The sequence below is a fragment of the Lepidochelys kempii genome, chromosome 10 (genome assembly GCF_965140265.1).
Source record: "Lepidochelys kempii isolate rLepKem1 chromosome 10, rLepKem1.hap2, whole genome shotgun sequence".
NCBI classification, from domain to species: Eukaryota; Metazoa; Chordata; order Testudines; family Cheloniidae; genus Lepidochelys; species Lepidochelys kempii.
In genome coordinates, this window is record NC_133265.1 from 69,534,169 (window position 1) to 69,551,790 (window position 17,622).

Consider the following 17,622-nt stretch of genomic DNA (forward strand, 5'->3'; position numbering starts at 1 on the left):
CACCATTTAAAATTAGCTATGGTAGTTGATTTTTTCAAATAAAATCAGATCTGAAGTTTAGTCCCATAATACAAATCTGTTTGAGATTGTAAGGGAAGTATGGCAGTGAGAACTATAGAAATGTCTACATGAAAAGCAGCTTAAAATCCCCCCAGCAAATACCTAAAATGGCAGAAAAAGAATCAATGATTTTTCTCACGTAGGTAACTTGTTTGTTGTGTCTCGCATGTAGTTCATTATCTCAGCACAGCAAAGTGGAGACAGTGCGGAGCTATGCGGATTTACCCCAGCCGAGGATCTGGCCCTTTTTGCTTTAGGTTACTATTTCCAAGGAGGTGTGAATTTTTGCTGAGTGACGGGTATTGATTTTCAAGGGCTTGACTGTTTGTGTGAGCTAACATGAGTTATTAGATATGAATTTTCTTTCTGTTCAGGGGATTCTTTCTGCTTTTTAGCAGACTGGCTGGGGGAAGTTGAGATACGTAATTGCTGGTGTTTGTGTAATCACTTGCATTATTGGTAAATGTCAGCATAATTGGTTCTGGATGAATAACTTTTCCAAATAGCTTATTAATTGCAGCAAAGGGCAATGTTTTTGTCTCCTTTCTCATTAGATCAGGGCAGATTGATAAAACAATACATTTCCCACTGTTAAATGTGTATACTACAGGGCATGGGTTCCACACACAATGATTTGGGAAAGTGCAGCATAGCTATAGGTTTCCCACAGCCAGGGTCCTTCAAGTTTGCTCTCAGTACTGATTGCTTTAGCTGTTTTTATTTCCTCCCTACCATTTAGCCAGAAGGGCAGACAGATGGTTGTCTCTGAAACTGAGCCCTACAATTCTGGGACCATGTTCCCAGCTCAGGATTGTGGACTTGTTCCTGTTGATCTCAACATGCTCAGGATTAGGCCCTAAAGTGAGCAGGTTTCTCATTTACACCCGTCATCTCAGATAGTGCAACCTCTGCAATGACCAAGACTCTGATTTTGAATTCAAAGATTTCCACAAAAGCTCAGGACTTTTCTAAACTTCAGAGCTGAAGTATTAGTGTTATTAACAACTGCAGCAGCTGTGCTGGCCTCATCCCGACTTTGCAGGGAAAAGGCCCCTCAGCCTAGCATCACTGCTACTTATCAAATTATTTATTTATTTAGATATACCATTATTCTTATCTATTTATTATCTATATTGTGGTAGCACCTAACAGCCCCACTTGTGGAGCTGGGCACCATTGTGCTAGGTGCTGTACAAACACAGAACAAAAAGACAGTCCCTGCCCTAAAGACCTTACATTAAAAAAGAATGCCCATACAAAAGCTCCCAGCACCCTGACAATAATTAAAATTGCAATAACCACCCAAAAGCATTAATACTAATATACAAATAAATTAACTTCATTAATCGAAGGTAGCAATTTACCTCAGTCAACAGAAGTACAGATACTCCAGAAAAGCCTCTCACCTTCCCCCAGTCATGCCCAGGCACATACCCAGGTCCTTCCCCCAAAACCCCACCAAACAAGTGGCTGAGCTAGGAAAATTTATATCAAAGGTAGTCTGGGGCTAAGCTAGCATGGGAAAGCACAGCACTGGAGACAAGTGAGTCTCTGAGCCAATGAAACTTCCAAATAAATGTCGGTAAACTTTGTGTGTGAATGAGGAATGATGTTAAGTGATAACCATGAGTGTGCCCTAATTGGCTCAAAAGGAAGTACCCCACTATTAAAGGGCACTCCTAGATTACTCACATCATTATTACCCATGGTTGGATCCTCCAATCCACAACAAATCATCTAAACTTCATCCCCTGGATGTCAGTACAAATGATGTCTTGGGTCAGGTGTTCAAAAGAGCTCTGCTTCCATTTAGGCACCAAAATAAGCAGCCAAGTTTTAGAAGATAGATTTTAAAGACAGGTTTCAGAGTTCAGCATCCTGTCTGAAAGAGCCATAGTGACAGCTACTAAGTACTGCTGGAAATCTGGCTCCATGTCTAGTGACTGTGTAGCACTTTGTGTATTTCCCGCTTCCATCCATTTGTCACAACTGGGCATGCTGTTGAATGGGTTTACCTTGGGTAAAATTTTGAAAAGCACATTGGTGATTTAGGAGGCTAAGTCTTGTTTTCAAAAGTGATTTAGGCAGTTAGGAGCCAAAGTTTCATTGAAAGTCAATGGGTTCCTAAATGACTAAGTAATTTTTGAAAATGATTCGTAGAATGGGATTTTCAAAAGTGCCTAAGCAAGGTAAAGTGCCTAACTCCAATGGACTTTCAATGGCACTTCTGCAAATCCAGTCGTAGTCCCCTAAGTCACTGAGTCCCAGATTCTCAAAGTTACCTCCTGACTCCCATTGAATATCTTTTAGGATCTGGGCCTTACATGTTTTTGAAAATGTTACCCATGTTTAAATGAATCTTGCGCTAAAATTTAGAGAGAGATTATTTTTAGAAGGAAATAAAGAATTTCAATATGTGATGAGGTGCATAGATAGAGCCTTTGCAAGCCGTTAGCCTTTAGTATTAGAACTTTCCCAAGCTAAGCAAGCCCTATCTCCAGCTGCTTTACCCGTTTCTGTGTTTTGTATGCCACCAGGATGGATATCTTTAATGTTAAAGGCAATTGAGTGTGTTAACTTTTGTTTCTATGCAATCAGAATAGAACTGTAGGCAGAAAGCAGTTAGAGTTTTTTCCCTGTTTGAAAAGTGAAGTTTTACAAAAAAATAAAATGTAGATATTTTTATTTCTGTGATCTGCCACCCAGCTGAGTTGCATAACTCGGAGATCAAAGAAACTTTTCATTCCCTGATGTTGGATAGGTTTTGAAAGCAGTCAGCAGTGAATGGTGTTGGAAAGGCAGGCACATAAACTGGTCTTCTGTTGCTTATGGTGTCCATTCTGTGGAGAGAGAATATCTTTCCAGGAGGATGGCTTAAACACAAAAGTAAATGATGCTCTCTGGGATCGATTCTCCATTGATCTGCAATCATTCGCAGCTATGAAAGTGAGTGGCAAATGCTACCAAATCAATGTGTGATCGAGGGATTGAAAGCGCTGTATAACAAATAAATATTACACAAGCTGCAAGGCCCTTTGTGCGGATGCAAGAATTAGGGCTGTCAATTAATTGCAGTTAACTCACACAATTAACTAAAAAAAAGTAATCACAATTAATCACATTGTTAAACAATAGAATACCAATTGAAATTTATTTAATATATTGGATGTTTTTCTACATTTTCATAGATACTGTATTCTGTGTTTTAATTGAAATCAAATTGTATATTATTTTTGATGATAAATATTTGCACTGTAAAAATGATAACCTAAAGAAATAGTATTTTTCAATTCACCTCATATAAGTACTGTGGTGCAATCTCTTTGCTGTGAAAGTGCAATTTACAAATGAAAATTTTTGTTTTGTTACATAACTGCACTCAGAACAAAACAATGTAAACCTTCAGAGCCTACAAGTGCACTCAGTCCTACTTCTTGTTCAGCCAAGGTGTGGATCATGCTTTCAGAAGTCTTTTTTGAGCGACACACTCATGTGGAAACTACAAAACCTGAACAACCAAAAAAGAAAATCAGCCTTCTGCTGGTGGCATCTGACTCCGATAATGAAAATGAACATTCGTTGGTGTACACTGCTTTTGATTGTTATCAAGCAGAACCCGTCGTCATCATGTACACATGTCCCCTGAATGGTGGTTGAAGCATGAAGGGACATATGAATCTTTAGCACATCTGGCACTTGAGACGCCAGCTACAACAGTGCCATGAGAACACCTCTTCTCACTTTCAGGTGTCATTGTCAACAAGAAGCAGGCAGTGTTATCGCCTGCAAATATGAGCAAGCCTGTTTGTCTGAGCGATTGCCTGAACAAGAAGTAGGACTGGGTGGACTTGCAGGCTCTAAAATTTTACATTGTTTTATGTTTGAATTTAGTTTTTTGTACATAATTCTACATTTGTAAGTTCAACTTTCATGATAAAGAGATTGTACTACAGTACTTGTATTAGGTGAATTGAAAAATACTATTTCTTTTGTTTTTTTATGGTGCAAATACTTGTAATAAAAAATAAATATAAAGTGAGCACTAAACACTTTGTATTCTGTATTGTAATTGAAATCAATATATTTGAAAATGTAGAAAACATCCAAAAATATTTAAATAAATGGTATTCTATTATGGTTTAACGGTGCGATCATTTGCTTGACAGCCCTAACAAGAATATAAGCAGCACAAACGCTGTACTTCAGGAAAATGGTTAAAATGCCAAATGGCTGCTGTGAAAGGTGGAGACGACGGTATATAGAGCTGGTTACTATCTGAGCTTTTTTAATGACAGGTTTCAGAGTAGCAGCCGTGTTAGTCTGTATCCGCAAAAAGAAAAGGAGTACTTGTGGCATCTTAGAGACTAACAACTTTATTTGAGCATAAGCTTTTGTTAGCTACAGCTCACTTCATCGGATGCATGTAGTGGAAAATATAAGTGGGGAGATTTTATATACACAGAGAACATGGAACAATGGGTGTTACCATACAGACTGTAACAAGAGTGATCAGGTAAAGTGAGCCCAACAAAGAAAATAGAACAGCACTAGCCGTCACCTTCAGCCCCCAACTAAAACCTCTCCAGTGCATCATCAAGGATCTACAACCTATCCTGAAGGATGACCCATCACTCTCACAGATCTTGGCAGACAGGCCAGTCCTTGCTTACAGACAGTCCCCCAACTGGAAGCAAATACTCACCAGCAACCGCACACCACGCAACAAAACCACTAACCCAGGAACCTATCCTTGCAACAAAGCCCGTTGCCAACTGTGCCCACATATCTATTCAGGGGACACCATCATAGGCCTTAATCATATCAGCCACACTGTCAAAGGCTCGTTCATCTGCACATCTACCTATGTGATATATGCCATCGCGTGCCAGCAATGCCCCTCTGCCATGTACATTGGCCAAACCGGACAGTCTCTATGTAAAAGAATAAATGGACACAAATCAGATGTCAAGAATTATAACATTCAAAAACCAGTCGGAGTACACTTCAATCTCTCTGGTCACTCAATTACAGACCTAAAAGTGGCAATTCTTCAACAAAAACACTTCAAAAACAGACTTCAACGAGAGACTGCTGAATTGGAATTAATTTGCAAACTGGATACAATTAACTTAGGCTTGAATAAAGACTGGGAGTGGATGTGTCATTACACAAAGTAAAACTATTTCCCCATGTTTATTCCCCCCTGCCCCCCACTGTTCCTCAGACGTTCTTGTCAACTGTTGGAAATGGGCCACCTTGATTATCACTACAAAAGGTTCCCCCTGGCCCTGCCCTCCTGCTGGTAATAGCTCACCTTACCTGATAACTCTCCTTACAGTCTGTATGGTAACACCTATTGTTTCATGTTCTCTGTGTATATAAAATCTCCCCACTGTACTTTCTACTGAATGCATCCGATGAAGTGAGCTGTAGCTCACGAAAGCTTATGCTCAAATAAATTAGTTAGTCTCTAAGGTGCCACAAGTCCTCCTTTTCTTTTTATCTGACCTTTTGTGATCCTAAGCTCAGGAGGCTTATGTGCTGAGAGCATGCATTTTTGACATATGTTGCCTCTCCCTTGCAGGGACACAGGAAACGCTGTGATTCTACCTCTGACTACCAAGGCCCAGATTCTGCCTCGGCATTGTGTGGGTGCAAGGGGGCAGGGGAATAAGGAGTCTTCCCTCACGCTTTGCATGGCCCATGTTAGGGACAAACAGAATTGCAGGCCTTGTGCTTTGGGGAGTAGAGGGGCTGCTCTTTCCCTGATTCTAATGGCATATACGAAGCCGCAGAGGGGACAGGAAAGGTGGGAGGAGGTGAGATCATGCCTTCAGACAGCCTAATGAGGGCAAATCCACCACAGCAGTAAGAGAAAGCGAAGCCTCATTGTATCACTGTTTAAATCAGCTTAGAGTGGTATCCGTGTTTCAGCCCACCACTGGCAGTGACTGTGACCTAACAGTGATTAGGGCAGGGGACTGGAAACCTGCGTACCAGGTTTCTGTTTCTGCTTTTACCACTGATTTGTCAAATCCTTGGGCAAGTCACTTCACCCCTTTGTGTCTTATTTTGCCCATCCGTTAAATGATAATTGTACTTTCCAAACCCACTGAGGTGCTGTGAAGCTTGTTTAATGTTTGTAAAATATAAGGTCCTTGGAAGGAAGATGCTATATCAGTGCAATATGTTATTGTATAAGTAGGCAGTGAATACTGCAGATTATATATTTTATGTATTATCTTATTATTAAATGTTCTCATGCCTTGTGACACGAGGCAACCCAGTGTTTCCGCCTTCATGTGTCTAATGCCATGTTTCTTGCTTCCTCGTAGTCTGTTTCCATGACAGCGATATCTTTCTCAAGGGTGTTCTCATATGTCATCTGTTGTCCTTCTCTTTTCCCTCTTCCTCCAAGTGGTATCCAACGAAGGTTTTGTCTAGGAATAGTTTTTTGACATCAGTACAACATGGCTAAACCGCTTTAGCCTTCTTTCTCGAATCATTGTCACTATAGTCTTTTGGCCAGTCCTTCGTAACACGTCATCATTACAGTAGAACTTCAGAGTTACAAACACCAGAGTTATGAATTGACCAGTCAACCATACACCTCATTTGGAACTGGAAGTACACTATCAGGCAGCAGCAGAGACCAAAAAAAAAAAAAGCAAATACAGTACAGTACTTCGTTAAACATAAACTACTAAAAAAAAAATAAAGGGAGAGCAGCATTTTTCTTCTTCATAATAAAGTTTAAAAGCTGTATTAAATCAATGTTCAGTTGTAAACTTTTGAAAGAACAGCCATAATGTTTTGTTCAGAGTTACGAACATTTCAGAGTTATGAACAACGTCCATTCCTGAGATGTTTGTAACTCTGAGGTGCTGCTGTAGTTACTTTATCCCACCAGCTGACACCAAGTATTCTCCACAAGCATCTCTTTGCCAAGTTTCAGAAGCATGTAACAATGTGAGGATCACAATAACACTGTATAGCTTCATCTTGGTTCTTGTATGAATTTCCTTATTTTTCCAAATATTTGCCAGTTTTGAAAAACTCCACTTGCCTTTCCAGTTCTTGCTTTCACCTCCTTATGGAGATGGCCATCAGCACTGCTTGTGCTTCCAAGATATACAAGCTCATTGACTCTGCTGTATTCTTTACTCTCAATCACATGCGCACCATCATTGCTGATTCCTCTTTCTAAGATCATGACTTTCATTTTCTTTTCACTGATTTTTAGTCCTACTTTGGCAGCCTCATATTTGACATTGATAATAGTCTTTTTTGTGGACATTGCAGAGAAGAAGGAAAAAGTCGATAAGGAAAGGCAAATGAATCGGGCATTCTCTCCTTTCCAGTTTAAACTGCGCTTAGGTTTTGAACGATAATAAAAATAAATCATTGTTTACATAGTACAGCCCAAATCCCCACCCTGTCCTTCAGTGGACGTGGACCCAGCTGTGTGTGGAGAAAAGGGAAAGAAGAGGCAAGGGTCCATACTGGGTGGAGCATGGTTCTGTGGGGGTAGGAGGTGCTAGCATGTCCATGAGTGGCAGCTACTTGGGAGGCAGGGGTGGAGGTGTCACTATTACCACAAGGATCCTATGTATGGGGGCAAGCGCTATGGGGGTGAGAGGGACTTTCCCTTCCCAACCTTGTACTATCCTGTTGAGGCCCTGTTCAGTGCAGATGCTGGTCTTCTGCAGCTTCATTCCTGGTACCCCTGTGTGAATTATGTGGTTGCACCTCTGATCCTACTATAGTTGGTCCCCAACCATTGTCATAAGGGGGCTTCACTGCTCCCCTGCAGCCTGAGGAGTGGAGGATTCTTCTCCGATGGAGCTCTCCAGCACTCCGCCAAATTACAGAGATTAGAGTCTGGGGGCAGGATTTGGGGCTAATGCTACCTGAACTGACTTTAGTTTCCTTGCAGGGTAGCACCCATGGCATGTCATGTTTCTACTGAAATCCTGTTGGGTATTTTACTTTACTTGTGCTGCGTGAGTTGTTTTGAAATCAGACAGTACATTGTGAGTCAGGGCAAAGAAATTCTACAGCACTCTGGCATATTGAAAAGTGTGAGGGTGCCTATTACAATATTTACAGCATAATTTTTCATATTGAAGATTTGCACAAGCTTGTTTGAGTTACTCAGCATAAAATCAATGATTGCAGAGGGGCATACTGATTAGAACAGATTCTGGTTCTCTAGAGATCCCAGAAAAAAATCCAACAGTTTCTTAAACTAATACATCTAAATTCATTGAAGCGTGGCTTGTGCCACCAGTGAAGTAATACAGAAAATTTATTTCTTCCAGCATTGTCCCTGCCAATTCCCTCTTTCCACAGCACTCCCACTCACAATGCCTTCTTCTTGCTTGCAATATACATATAAAGTAAAAGGAAAGTGACTGCGTAAAATGCACCTTGTTACTCTGGAGATTTGCCCCTTGTATATATTCATATCTGCTGACTTTAGTGACTAAAATAAGTTTTTACTGCTCTTTGTCTTATGAGCTCAAGCGAGCTGAGAGAGAGTGCGCTCGAGGCTATTCCTTGTGCATCGTCAGCATAATTGTTTTCTAAGTTCCAGTCGCAGGGTCAGTCATTTATACTCATGCAGCCCCAATGAAAGGCAAGAGATACCAGAGGCATAATTTGAAGGGAATGGGCTGTACAGGGGTAACTGGGGGGAGAATTTGACCTTTATTACTGGTGACAATGCTAAAGGAGGAAAGAGATCACTTGACTCTTAGGGTATGTATACACTGCAGTTAGACACCTGCAACTGGCCCATGCCTGCTGACTCAAGTTCACAGGGCTCAGGCTCACAGGACTGTTTAATTATGATGTAGACACTTGGGCTACAGCCCAAGCTCTGGGTCCGTCCCAGCTCAGATCCTAGAGCCCGGGCTCCAGTCCGAGCTCAAACGTCTACACTGCAATTAAACAGCCTCTTAGACTAAGCTCCACCAGCCCAGTCAGCTGGCATGGTCCAGCTACAGGTTTTTAATTACCATGTAGATGTACCCCTAGATCCCAGACTGAGTTTACAGGCTTGTCAGCAAATGTATCTTTTGACTTGTAAACTGAGCACATATGATCTCCAGTGGCTGAGACACCATAAACATGGAACTTCGTGATGCTGTTTTTACAGTGTCACTTTTTAAGGTACAACTGAATTTTAAGACCTCATGCTCAGCTCTTCTGTGTTCCTATTTTACTCTTATTTGCCATTTGTCTCCCCTTTTAAATCAAAATGTTCAGAACTCTACAGTGCTCTCACTTCCCCTTTTATTTCAGATTGGAGGGAACCAATAAACATTTCACAGACTTCCCATTGGCCAATTCCCTGCTGTTCCTCCCTTGGCTTTTTTGAAAGCAAGATGACTAAACTGGCTCAAGCCATATTTGCGAGATACAACTTCCACTATCTCACTTTGCATTTTTTATATTCTAATTAGACAGAAGGGTAGAATGGATGGACATTCACACCAGTAATTCTTCTTTCAAGAATGATGAGCAGTGAAAGGAAATCGGACAGTCTGCTCTGTTTGTGCAAATGTATTGTCCTGAGTGTATTTTTTAACTTACTTTCCAGAGTTTAGTGCTTGTACATGGCATCAGGTGGATACCCTGGAAACATCCCTACTCACCTGTAGCACTTCCAGTGTAATCTTCCCTACACTGCCTTGTGTGTTAAGCCTCATCCCTGACTCACAGATGGGAGGTAGTGCATTATCTGTCAACTAGGTGTCCCGTTTTGATGTTGGTTTGAGATAAGAACAATGCAATTCAAGATGGTGGCAGATGCTGTTTTGCAGTTAGGGCAAGATGTAAAAATACCTGGAACTAGTGAAGTAACCAAAGTAACTTTAATAAAACACCACTGCTGAAACACCATTATTGGGATGCAAATAAGGAACAGTAAACAGGATGTTAATGAATGCCCTATCCAGATTCTTACAGATCAGCTGTGTTTTCTAGGCTTCACCCTATATTTCTGTCTTCCTCATTTTAATCTTTTTTTCTGGCACAGCAACATCGGACAGAACACTGTTTCCTTACACTGTGAAACAATAAGCGTGGTGCTCCTGGTTCCAAAGAGCTGCACTAGGTTAGCCAGGCTTATTTGTTCAGACGATACCTTTGCAGGACTTTTCATACTCGCAGGACAAACAGTCGTGCTCTACATGTTGTCTGCCTCTAAACTTGGCAGCAGTTCAGCATAGTCGGTTTCCTTTTTCTGCCTGGCAGAGATGTGAATCATCTTCCAAAACAAGGTGGGCAGCAGACTCTAAATTCTAGTTGTCCTACTGGTTTGACCCCCCAGACCACATCAGTCTCCAAAGTATTACTAATGATGGAAAAATGGTTAATCTGATCCTGAATGTACTGTGCTATTTTTTCTAGTCTGGTTGGGTGGATCACCTGTAAAGGTTTTACCATTTACACATTAGACCACATATCTGTTTTGTTTAGGAGAATGACTTCTTAGCCAACAGCAGTTTGGTTTCTCTCCTATCCAAGCTAACTGCTAACCCACTTGGGATTAGAAGCTCAGTCATGAAGGGATAAACTCTCCCCTCCTGTGGGAAAAACATGTAGAGAAAAAAGCTCTTGTAGAATTTCAAGAGGCTGAACTTCTGGGGTTTCAGAAGACTGTTGCCCTCACTGGGGAGGAATGTGAGCATCATAGAGGGGCAGGGGCCTGGCCTTGAAACCCTCAGGCTCTGGGGAACTCAGTACCAAAGCTGACAGATCCTGATGCAACCACAAGGAGAGTCAACATCTTTGTGCTGCTGCCTGGAGCCCCTAGCAGCTATTCACTGTTGCCCACCCCACTGCCTCCCAGAAAGGGATAGGCCAAACAGAGGAATTAATACCGCTTACAGTAGCGTTGCGTCCTCTGTACATTTCTGCTCACAAATCCTTTGAACTTTGGGGAACATGCCATACAGAGTGGCTGCTCCATGGCTCCACGATGGTGCCCCCTTCCACACAAACTCAGATATCCTTGGGGAAGGTGGGGAAGCATGCATCCATTCCCACAATTTAGCCCCTATTTGGCCTTTGCTCCCCACCACAGAACAGAATGGGACCCCATAGCATATAAGCCAAAATTTATGAATCAGGGAGACTGGGAGTAAGAGGGACCTGGTTGTAGATTGAGCCATGGGAGCCACAGAGATGGCTCAAGCAAGATTATTACTAGTACCAGTGTTTTTTCCCCCAACCCAATAACTGTGGGTAATCATTTAAAAAAACCTGACCTAGCTAACAAGAGCATACAGTGTGTCCTACATATAAAATAAAGTAGCAAGTTTGTCACAGTGGCCTATGTTTAGAACATACCACATCCCTTGGCTTGGTTTATGGGGAGCCAGGAGGAGGTTCAATTACAGGAAATTCTACCACTGTGCTGAGAAGTTTCCTCCCACTATATCTTTTCTTTTAATTTCTTTTTCTTCTACGTTTTATGGCTGGTACTGTGGGTTGCTCTTCTTCTTCTTCCCACACTTACTAGGGCTTGTTTGAAGATAGGTGTTTTTTCCCTTCAGGCTTTTCATAGGCCTAATTATTTTTGCTGCTGATCTAATAGGCACTTGATAAGGTGACTATGTAGAGTTTCAGATTTAATATTCAAGGTATTTTTCATCTATGCAAGAAAAAGGAGGCATTTGGCAAAATATAAAACTAGCATTTTAGCTTAATGTCAGCAGATATGTGTAAATATTTAAGCCATAGGGAAATCCACAGCACTGGTTTGTTAATCCACTATTCTTTATTTCATTTGATGTATTTTTTTTCCAACAGGAGGCCTTGACCTCATCCTCATGCCAGGCCTTGGGTTTGATAAAAGTGGCAACAGATTGGGAAGAGGGAAAGGATACTATGACACCTACCTTGAACGATGCATGCATCATCCCAAAGGAAAACCTTACACAATTGCCTTGGCTTTCAAGGAACAGATCTGTGACTCAGTGCCAGTGGCAGAAAATGATATCCAAATAGATGAAATCCTTTATGAAGATAGCTAAAAGCATCTGGATACCGCTGACTACAAACTGACCAACCAAAGATTTCATATCAAGGCACAAACTTGTAATAGTCATACGTTATTTTTGTAGCAATAAAATACACTATTTTTAACAAAACAAAACAAAAAAGCCCTACATTCATGTTAATAAGGACTACATTGATCTCATTCTAATTATCAAATATCTATTGTGAAGTCTTATTCTAGAATCAATAGAAACAAGAATAGGTGACTATTTTATTAAAATAAAGATAATTTAATCTAATTATGTTTCTGTTTGTTGAATTACCCAATATTTAACATGACTGTTTTATTGCCCTTCTTTAAAATCAAGCTCAGTTACTAATGAGATGTCATGATCCAATCTGAAAGCAACTATTTGTTGGAAATAAAGTTTCAAATATGGCCATAGCACTTACCAATTATGCATGACCATCAACAAAACATTAGTATCCAAGAAATCACCGCTTAAGTCATCATACTAACATGATCACAAAGGGGTAAATAGAAAAAGCCTTTGATTGTAAAATCAATTTAGATTACATACTTGGTGGTGTGACGGGGCAAGGCCAGATGGCTATAGAAAAGTAGTGGGAGACGGATATATCAGCTCCAGGCTAAACAAATCCCTGGTACCAAGATAAGTGAAATGGCAGCTGCTCCAGGTCAATTAAGACACCTGGGGCCAATTGAGAACTTTCCAGAAGGCAGGGAGAATGCTAGGTTGATTGGGACACCTGAAGCCAATCGGGCTGGCTGAAACTGGTTAAAAGCCTCCCAGTTAGTCAGGTGGGTGTGCATGTCAGGAGCTGTGGGAGGAAGTTGCGCTGTTGGAGAGACTGAGTAGTACACACCATATCAGGCACAAGAAAGGAGGCCCTGAGGTAAGGGTGAAGCGGAGCTTGAGGAAGTGAGGGCTGCTGTGCGGGAAGTAGCCCAGGGCATTGTACATGTCATGTTTCTAAAAGGTCAGCTACCATAGCTGATACTATTAGGGTCCCTGGGTTGGAGCCCGGAGTAGAGGGTGGGCCCGGGCTCCCCCCCCCCCACCTTTGCCCCCTGATTAATCACTGAGACTGGGAGACAACAGAGACTGTGCAAAGAAGGATAACTTCTCCTCACCTCCCTTGCTGGCTTATGATGAAAATGGCTCAGTAGACTGTGACCCTTGTCTCTAGAGAAGGAAGGGTTACGTGCAGGGTCACAGTGAGCCTCTGAGGCTAGCGAAATCCGCCAGGAAACGCGGGACCCACGGAGGCAAGGACAGAGCTTTGTCACCGTGGTTAAACCATTGTCTAATTGTAGAAGATCTGTATGCTAGCAACTCTGTAGTTAGGGATCTGACCATGTTTTTAATATATACCCAATCCATGTTTTTAATATATACCCAATCTCCATGTTTCAAATATAAACCCATAAAAATTCCCTTGGGCAGAAACTTGGTAGATGAGTTCTCAAGCTGAGCATTTTTTTAAACTATAACTCAGAAATGGTTTTAATTTAAAACCTACAATTTTTGATGTCGTTACTCCATAATGTATTGGACTAGTGCATGACATTTGGGTACAATATGTTGAAGAAAGGCAAGAGAGAAGCCTAGAGGAATTGCAGGGAGAGCAACTATTGCAGGATGATAGGGTTTAGAAGGGATGGATTCAGAAAAGGTTAAAGGAATGAAATAGGTACAAATTGGTGAAAGGGGTTATTGGAGATGGTGGAAGGGAACATTTCTGGAATGCAGAATAACTTACATAAAGGGAGAGAGAACAGGATAAATTGTTCTCACTAGTTATGGAAAAAGGACGAGGGGGCTGATCCAAAGCAAATGGAAGATAATGGAGTCTTTCCATTGATTTCAGTGAGATCTGGCTTCAGATAATCTATTCTTATGCATAGCAATTCTTTGCTTCTTCAGGGCTGAATCATGGGAGAAGGAAGATCCTTACTCTCTTCCATGGGCTATTTATGCTACAGGTAGCAATGCAGGAAGGGAAGTGGGCAGTGCAGAGCTGCTCTGTCCCTTACCCTGTGCAGGTGGGTGGGAAAGTGTGGAAATGTTCTTACTGGCAAAGCTACACTGGGTATAGACCTCATATGGCAGGGATCAGCAACCTTTGGCACGCAGCCCACCAGAGTAAGCCCCCTGGCGGGCCGGGCCAGTTTGTTTACCTGCCGCGTCCGCAGGTTCGGCCGATCGCGGCTCCCACTGGCTGTGCTTCCCTGGAGCAGCATAGAAAGTGGGAGGAGCACTGTGCGCTCTCCTTAGCGGGCTGCTCCAGTGGCAGCCCAATAGGATGTTGCCCCTGGCTCAGGACAGATTCGATAGTCATGATTTAGCCCATCCTGTGGGTATTTAGATTTATAAAATTGTCTGTGCACAATTCAGCACCTAGCTTTTTTGTAGCACTATGCCAGATAGCTCTCTGTCCATGTCCCAGGTAAGAAATAGCATTGGAGTGCACCAAAATATTCCCAGTATTGGGCTCTATGCACCATCCAAAGTAATTGTGTGAAGACTGAAAAATATCCATTGAAAGGATGTGGTGGTAGTTAGCGTTTTAATGTAATATTCAGATATGGGAATTAAAGAGAAACAGAAGGTAACAATGAAAGGGAACGCAATCTTCATTTTATTTCAATCCTACCCTTGCCTCCTTCAGAACATTTTTTGTACATGTATAATTTCTTTCAACCCGCACATTATTTCATTCATTTTAACCAATTCAGTCTGTTTGCACATTAAAAATTCTATGAATTCTCAAGCACTGACTACAGAACAGAAAGCCCTTAAGACTTCACCGATAATTTTTGTGAACTAAATCATGCTTACAATATACATGGGCTTTTTAATCTAGAACTGTTGTATTCAATTTCACTTCTATTTTTGATACCATAGTAACTCAATAACCACTTGTTAAAAAATCCTATGTAATTGTAAATTCAGTAGATTTGAGGGTTTGCTTCAGGATGAAGTTAAATTTCTCCCAAATATAATGACGGTATCCATGGAATGGAAGAAGCCACAAAGAGATCTGACAGAATTCTCTGTTTTGAAACAGCCCAGGAGGGTATTTGCATTTGAAAGGTCCCAATGCAGATGCATTGCTGATCAGCTCTTTGGAAAGATCTGTTGCTGCAAAAAATGATCAACTCTTTGAGTTCAACCTCCCAAATAGATAGAGCTCCTCAAATAGTGGATGCATCTGCTGATAATGCATATAGGGCTTAATTATACAACCCTGCTGTCTTTGACCAAATTTCTTGCGTGAGTAAGGATTGCGGGACTGGCCCTCTTGAATTTAACCAAAAGGGCAAATTTATCTTGAAGAAGATATGAGTAATAATAATATACTGTCATCCTTATGGGATTTTTAAGTGAAATTGAGTTGTACCTCTAGAAAATGGAATCTTTAGAGAGAGAGAACATGAAGATGCTGGATAAATATGTACTGATGTGAGTTTGGGGTGGTCACATTACCCACAAATGCTGAAGCAATGAGTGAGTTATGCAGATCATTGCAAATGAGTGCTGATAAACTAACTGATAAGCATGACTGCTATATGGAGACCTATCAGAAATGAGTTAGTGGTCTCAGGCTAGTTCTTAGTGAACTGATGCCCCTGCCATAAAGTCAGCCCTTTAATTGGTAGGAGCTGGTGGTCTCACTGGCAGTCTCAGCTTAGAAGGCAATAATGGATGAAACGTGGAGAATGAAGGACTCTGAGGCCACCTAGAGGCAGTCCCGACAGAACAGGGTTGATAATATTGTTGGGCAGCACAGAGACGCTTGTATTATCATTGCCTGTGTCCAAACAGAGAACTCAACCTTCCAGCATTAGCAAGCTGAAAAATTTCAGGAATAATACTTAAGTGTATATAATATTAAATTGCTGTGTCAATGCTCATTGTTTCATATAGGGTCTATTTTAAAGGCTCTACCTTTGGGTAGGTAAATATATAGATTAATTCATACATCTTAAAGCCAGAGGGCCATTGCATCTTCAAGTCTAGCCTCCTGTATAACACAGGCCAGGGAATTTCACCCAATTACTCCTGTACTGAGCCTATTTACTTGTGTTTGATTATGGCATAACTTCCAGAATGGCATCCAGTCTTGATGTGAAGGTTTCAAGAGCTGGAGAATCCTTCACTGCTTCTGGCAGTTTGTTTCAATGGATGATCACTCTCACTGTTATAAATTTGCATTTAGCACTGATTTGAAGTTGTCCGGCTTTAACATCCAGGCACCGGTTCTTGTTATGCCTTTCTCAACTAGGTTAAAAGAGACCTTAATACCTGGTACTTTCTCCCTGCGGAGATACTTACACACCATAGAATGCAGTCAGAATGGGTGGGTCGGGGTCTCATAGGCAGCCAGAATCATAGGACTGGAAAGGACCTAATTAGGTCATCTAGTCCAGTCCCCTGCACTCATGGCAGGACTAAATATTATCTAGACCATCCCTGATAGGTTTTTGTCTAACCTGTTCTTTAAAATGTCCAATGACGGAGATACTGTACCTTCCCTAGGCAATTTATTCCAGTCCTTAACTACTCTGACAGGAAGATTTTCCTAATGTCCAACCTAAACTTCCCTTGTTGCAATTTAAACCCATTGCTTCTTGTCCTATCCTCAGAGATTAAAGAAAACAATTTTTCTCCCTCTTCCTTGTAACTACCTTTTATGTACTTTAAAATTATTATGTCCATCTTCGGTCTTCTCTTTTCCAGACTAAATAAACCCAATTTTTTCAATCTTCTCTCATAGGTCACGTTTCTAGACTTTTAATCATTTTTGTTGTTGTTCTCTGGACTTTCTCCAATTCGTCCACATCTTTCCTGAAATGTGAGTCCCAGAACTGGCCATAATACTCCAGTTGAGGCCTAATCAGTACGGAGTAGAGTGGAAGAATTACTTCTTGTGTCTTGCTTAAAACACTCCTGCTAATACATCCCAGAATGATGTCACCTCTCAAACTTCTTTTGTATAAGCTAAACAGTGTGAGCTCCTTAAGGTTCCTGTTTGTGGGTGGATGGATGGATAGATGGTGTAAGACCTAACAGAATTAGTGGTAGCAATTTCTGGTATGATATAGTTAGTAAAATTATGGCTCCCATGCATTAGTATCTGATTTTTATTTTTCAGTTTTGTAAACTGAGTGCAGATAGATTTTATTAGAGAGGATTTGCGTTTTATGAAAGATGAATTATGCACCACTTTATCATGTGCATTGAACTCCTTTGTTTGGCTTTTGATGTGCTGATGATCTTTTGGAAATACAGGATTTGAATGTAATGTAAATGTAATGTATGGCGTTTGATTAATGTCAGCCTTGTGCATTATTGGATGGAATTTAATAAAATGTAATTAATGGTGTTGTAATGAAATGGATATTTTGCCATTTCATATATAGTCACTTTATAATATTGAGGATTTGGATTCAGTTAATATATTTTATATGCTCTAAGAAATGACTCAGGAAATGGAACTGAAACGCTCAACTATGAACATAGTCTG

The 17,622-nt window shown here is 41.0% G+C and overlaps 1 protein-coding gene across 2 annotated transcripts in view; it reads left to right on the forward strand.

Annotated features, from left to right (window-relative positions):
* MTHFS (methenyltetrahydrofolate synthetase) overlaps window positions 1-13,886 on the forward strand; it is a 35,774-nt gene extending 21,888 nt beyond the window's left edge. For both annotated transcript variants that reach the window (XM_073304122.1, XM_073304123.1), the window contains exon 3: window positions 11,881-13,886. In XM_073304122.1, coding sequence (XP_073160223.1) covers window positions 11,881-12,104 — 224 coding nt within the window. In that variant the 3' untranslated portion in view covers window positions 12,105-13,886. The remainder of the gene's footprint in view (window positions 1-11,880) is intronic.
* Window positions 13,887-17,622: the final 3,736 nt, after the last annotated feature.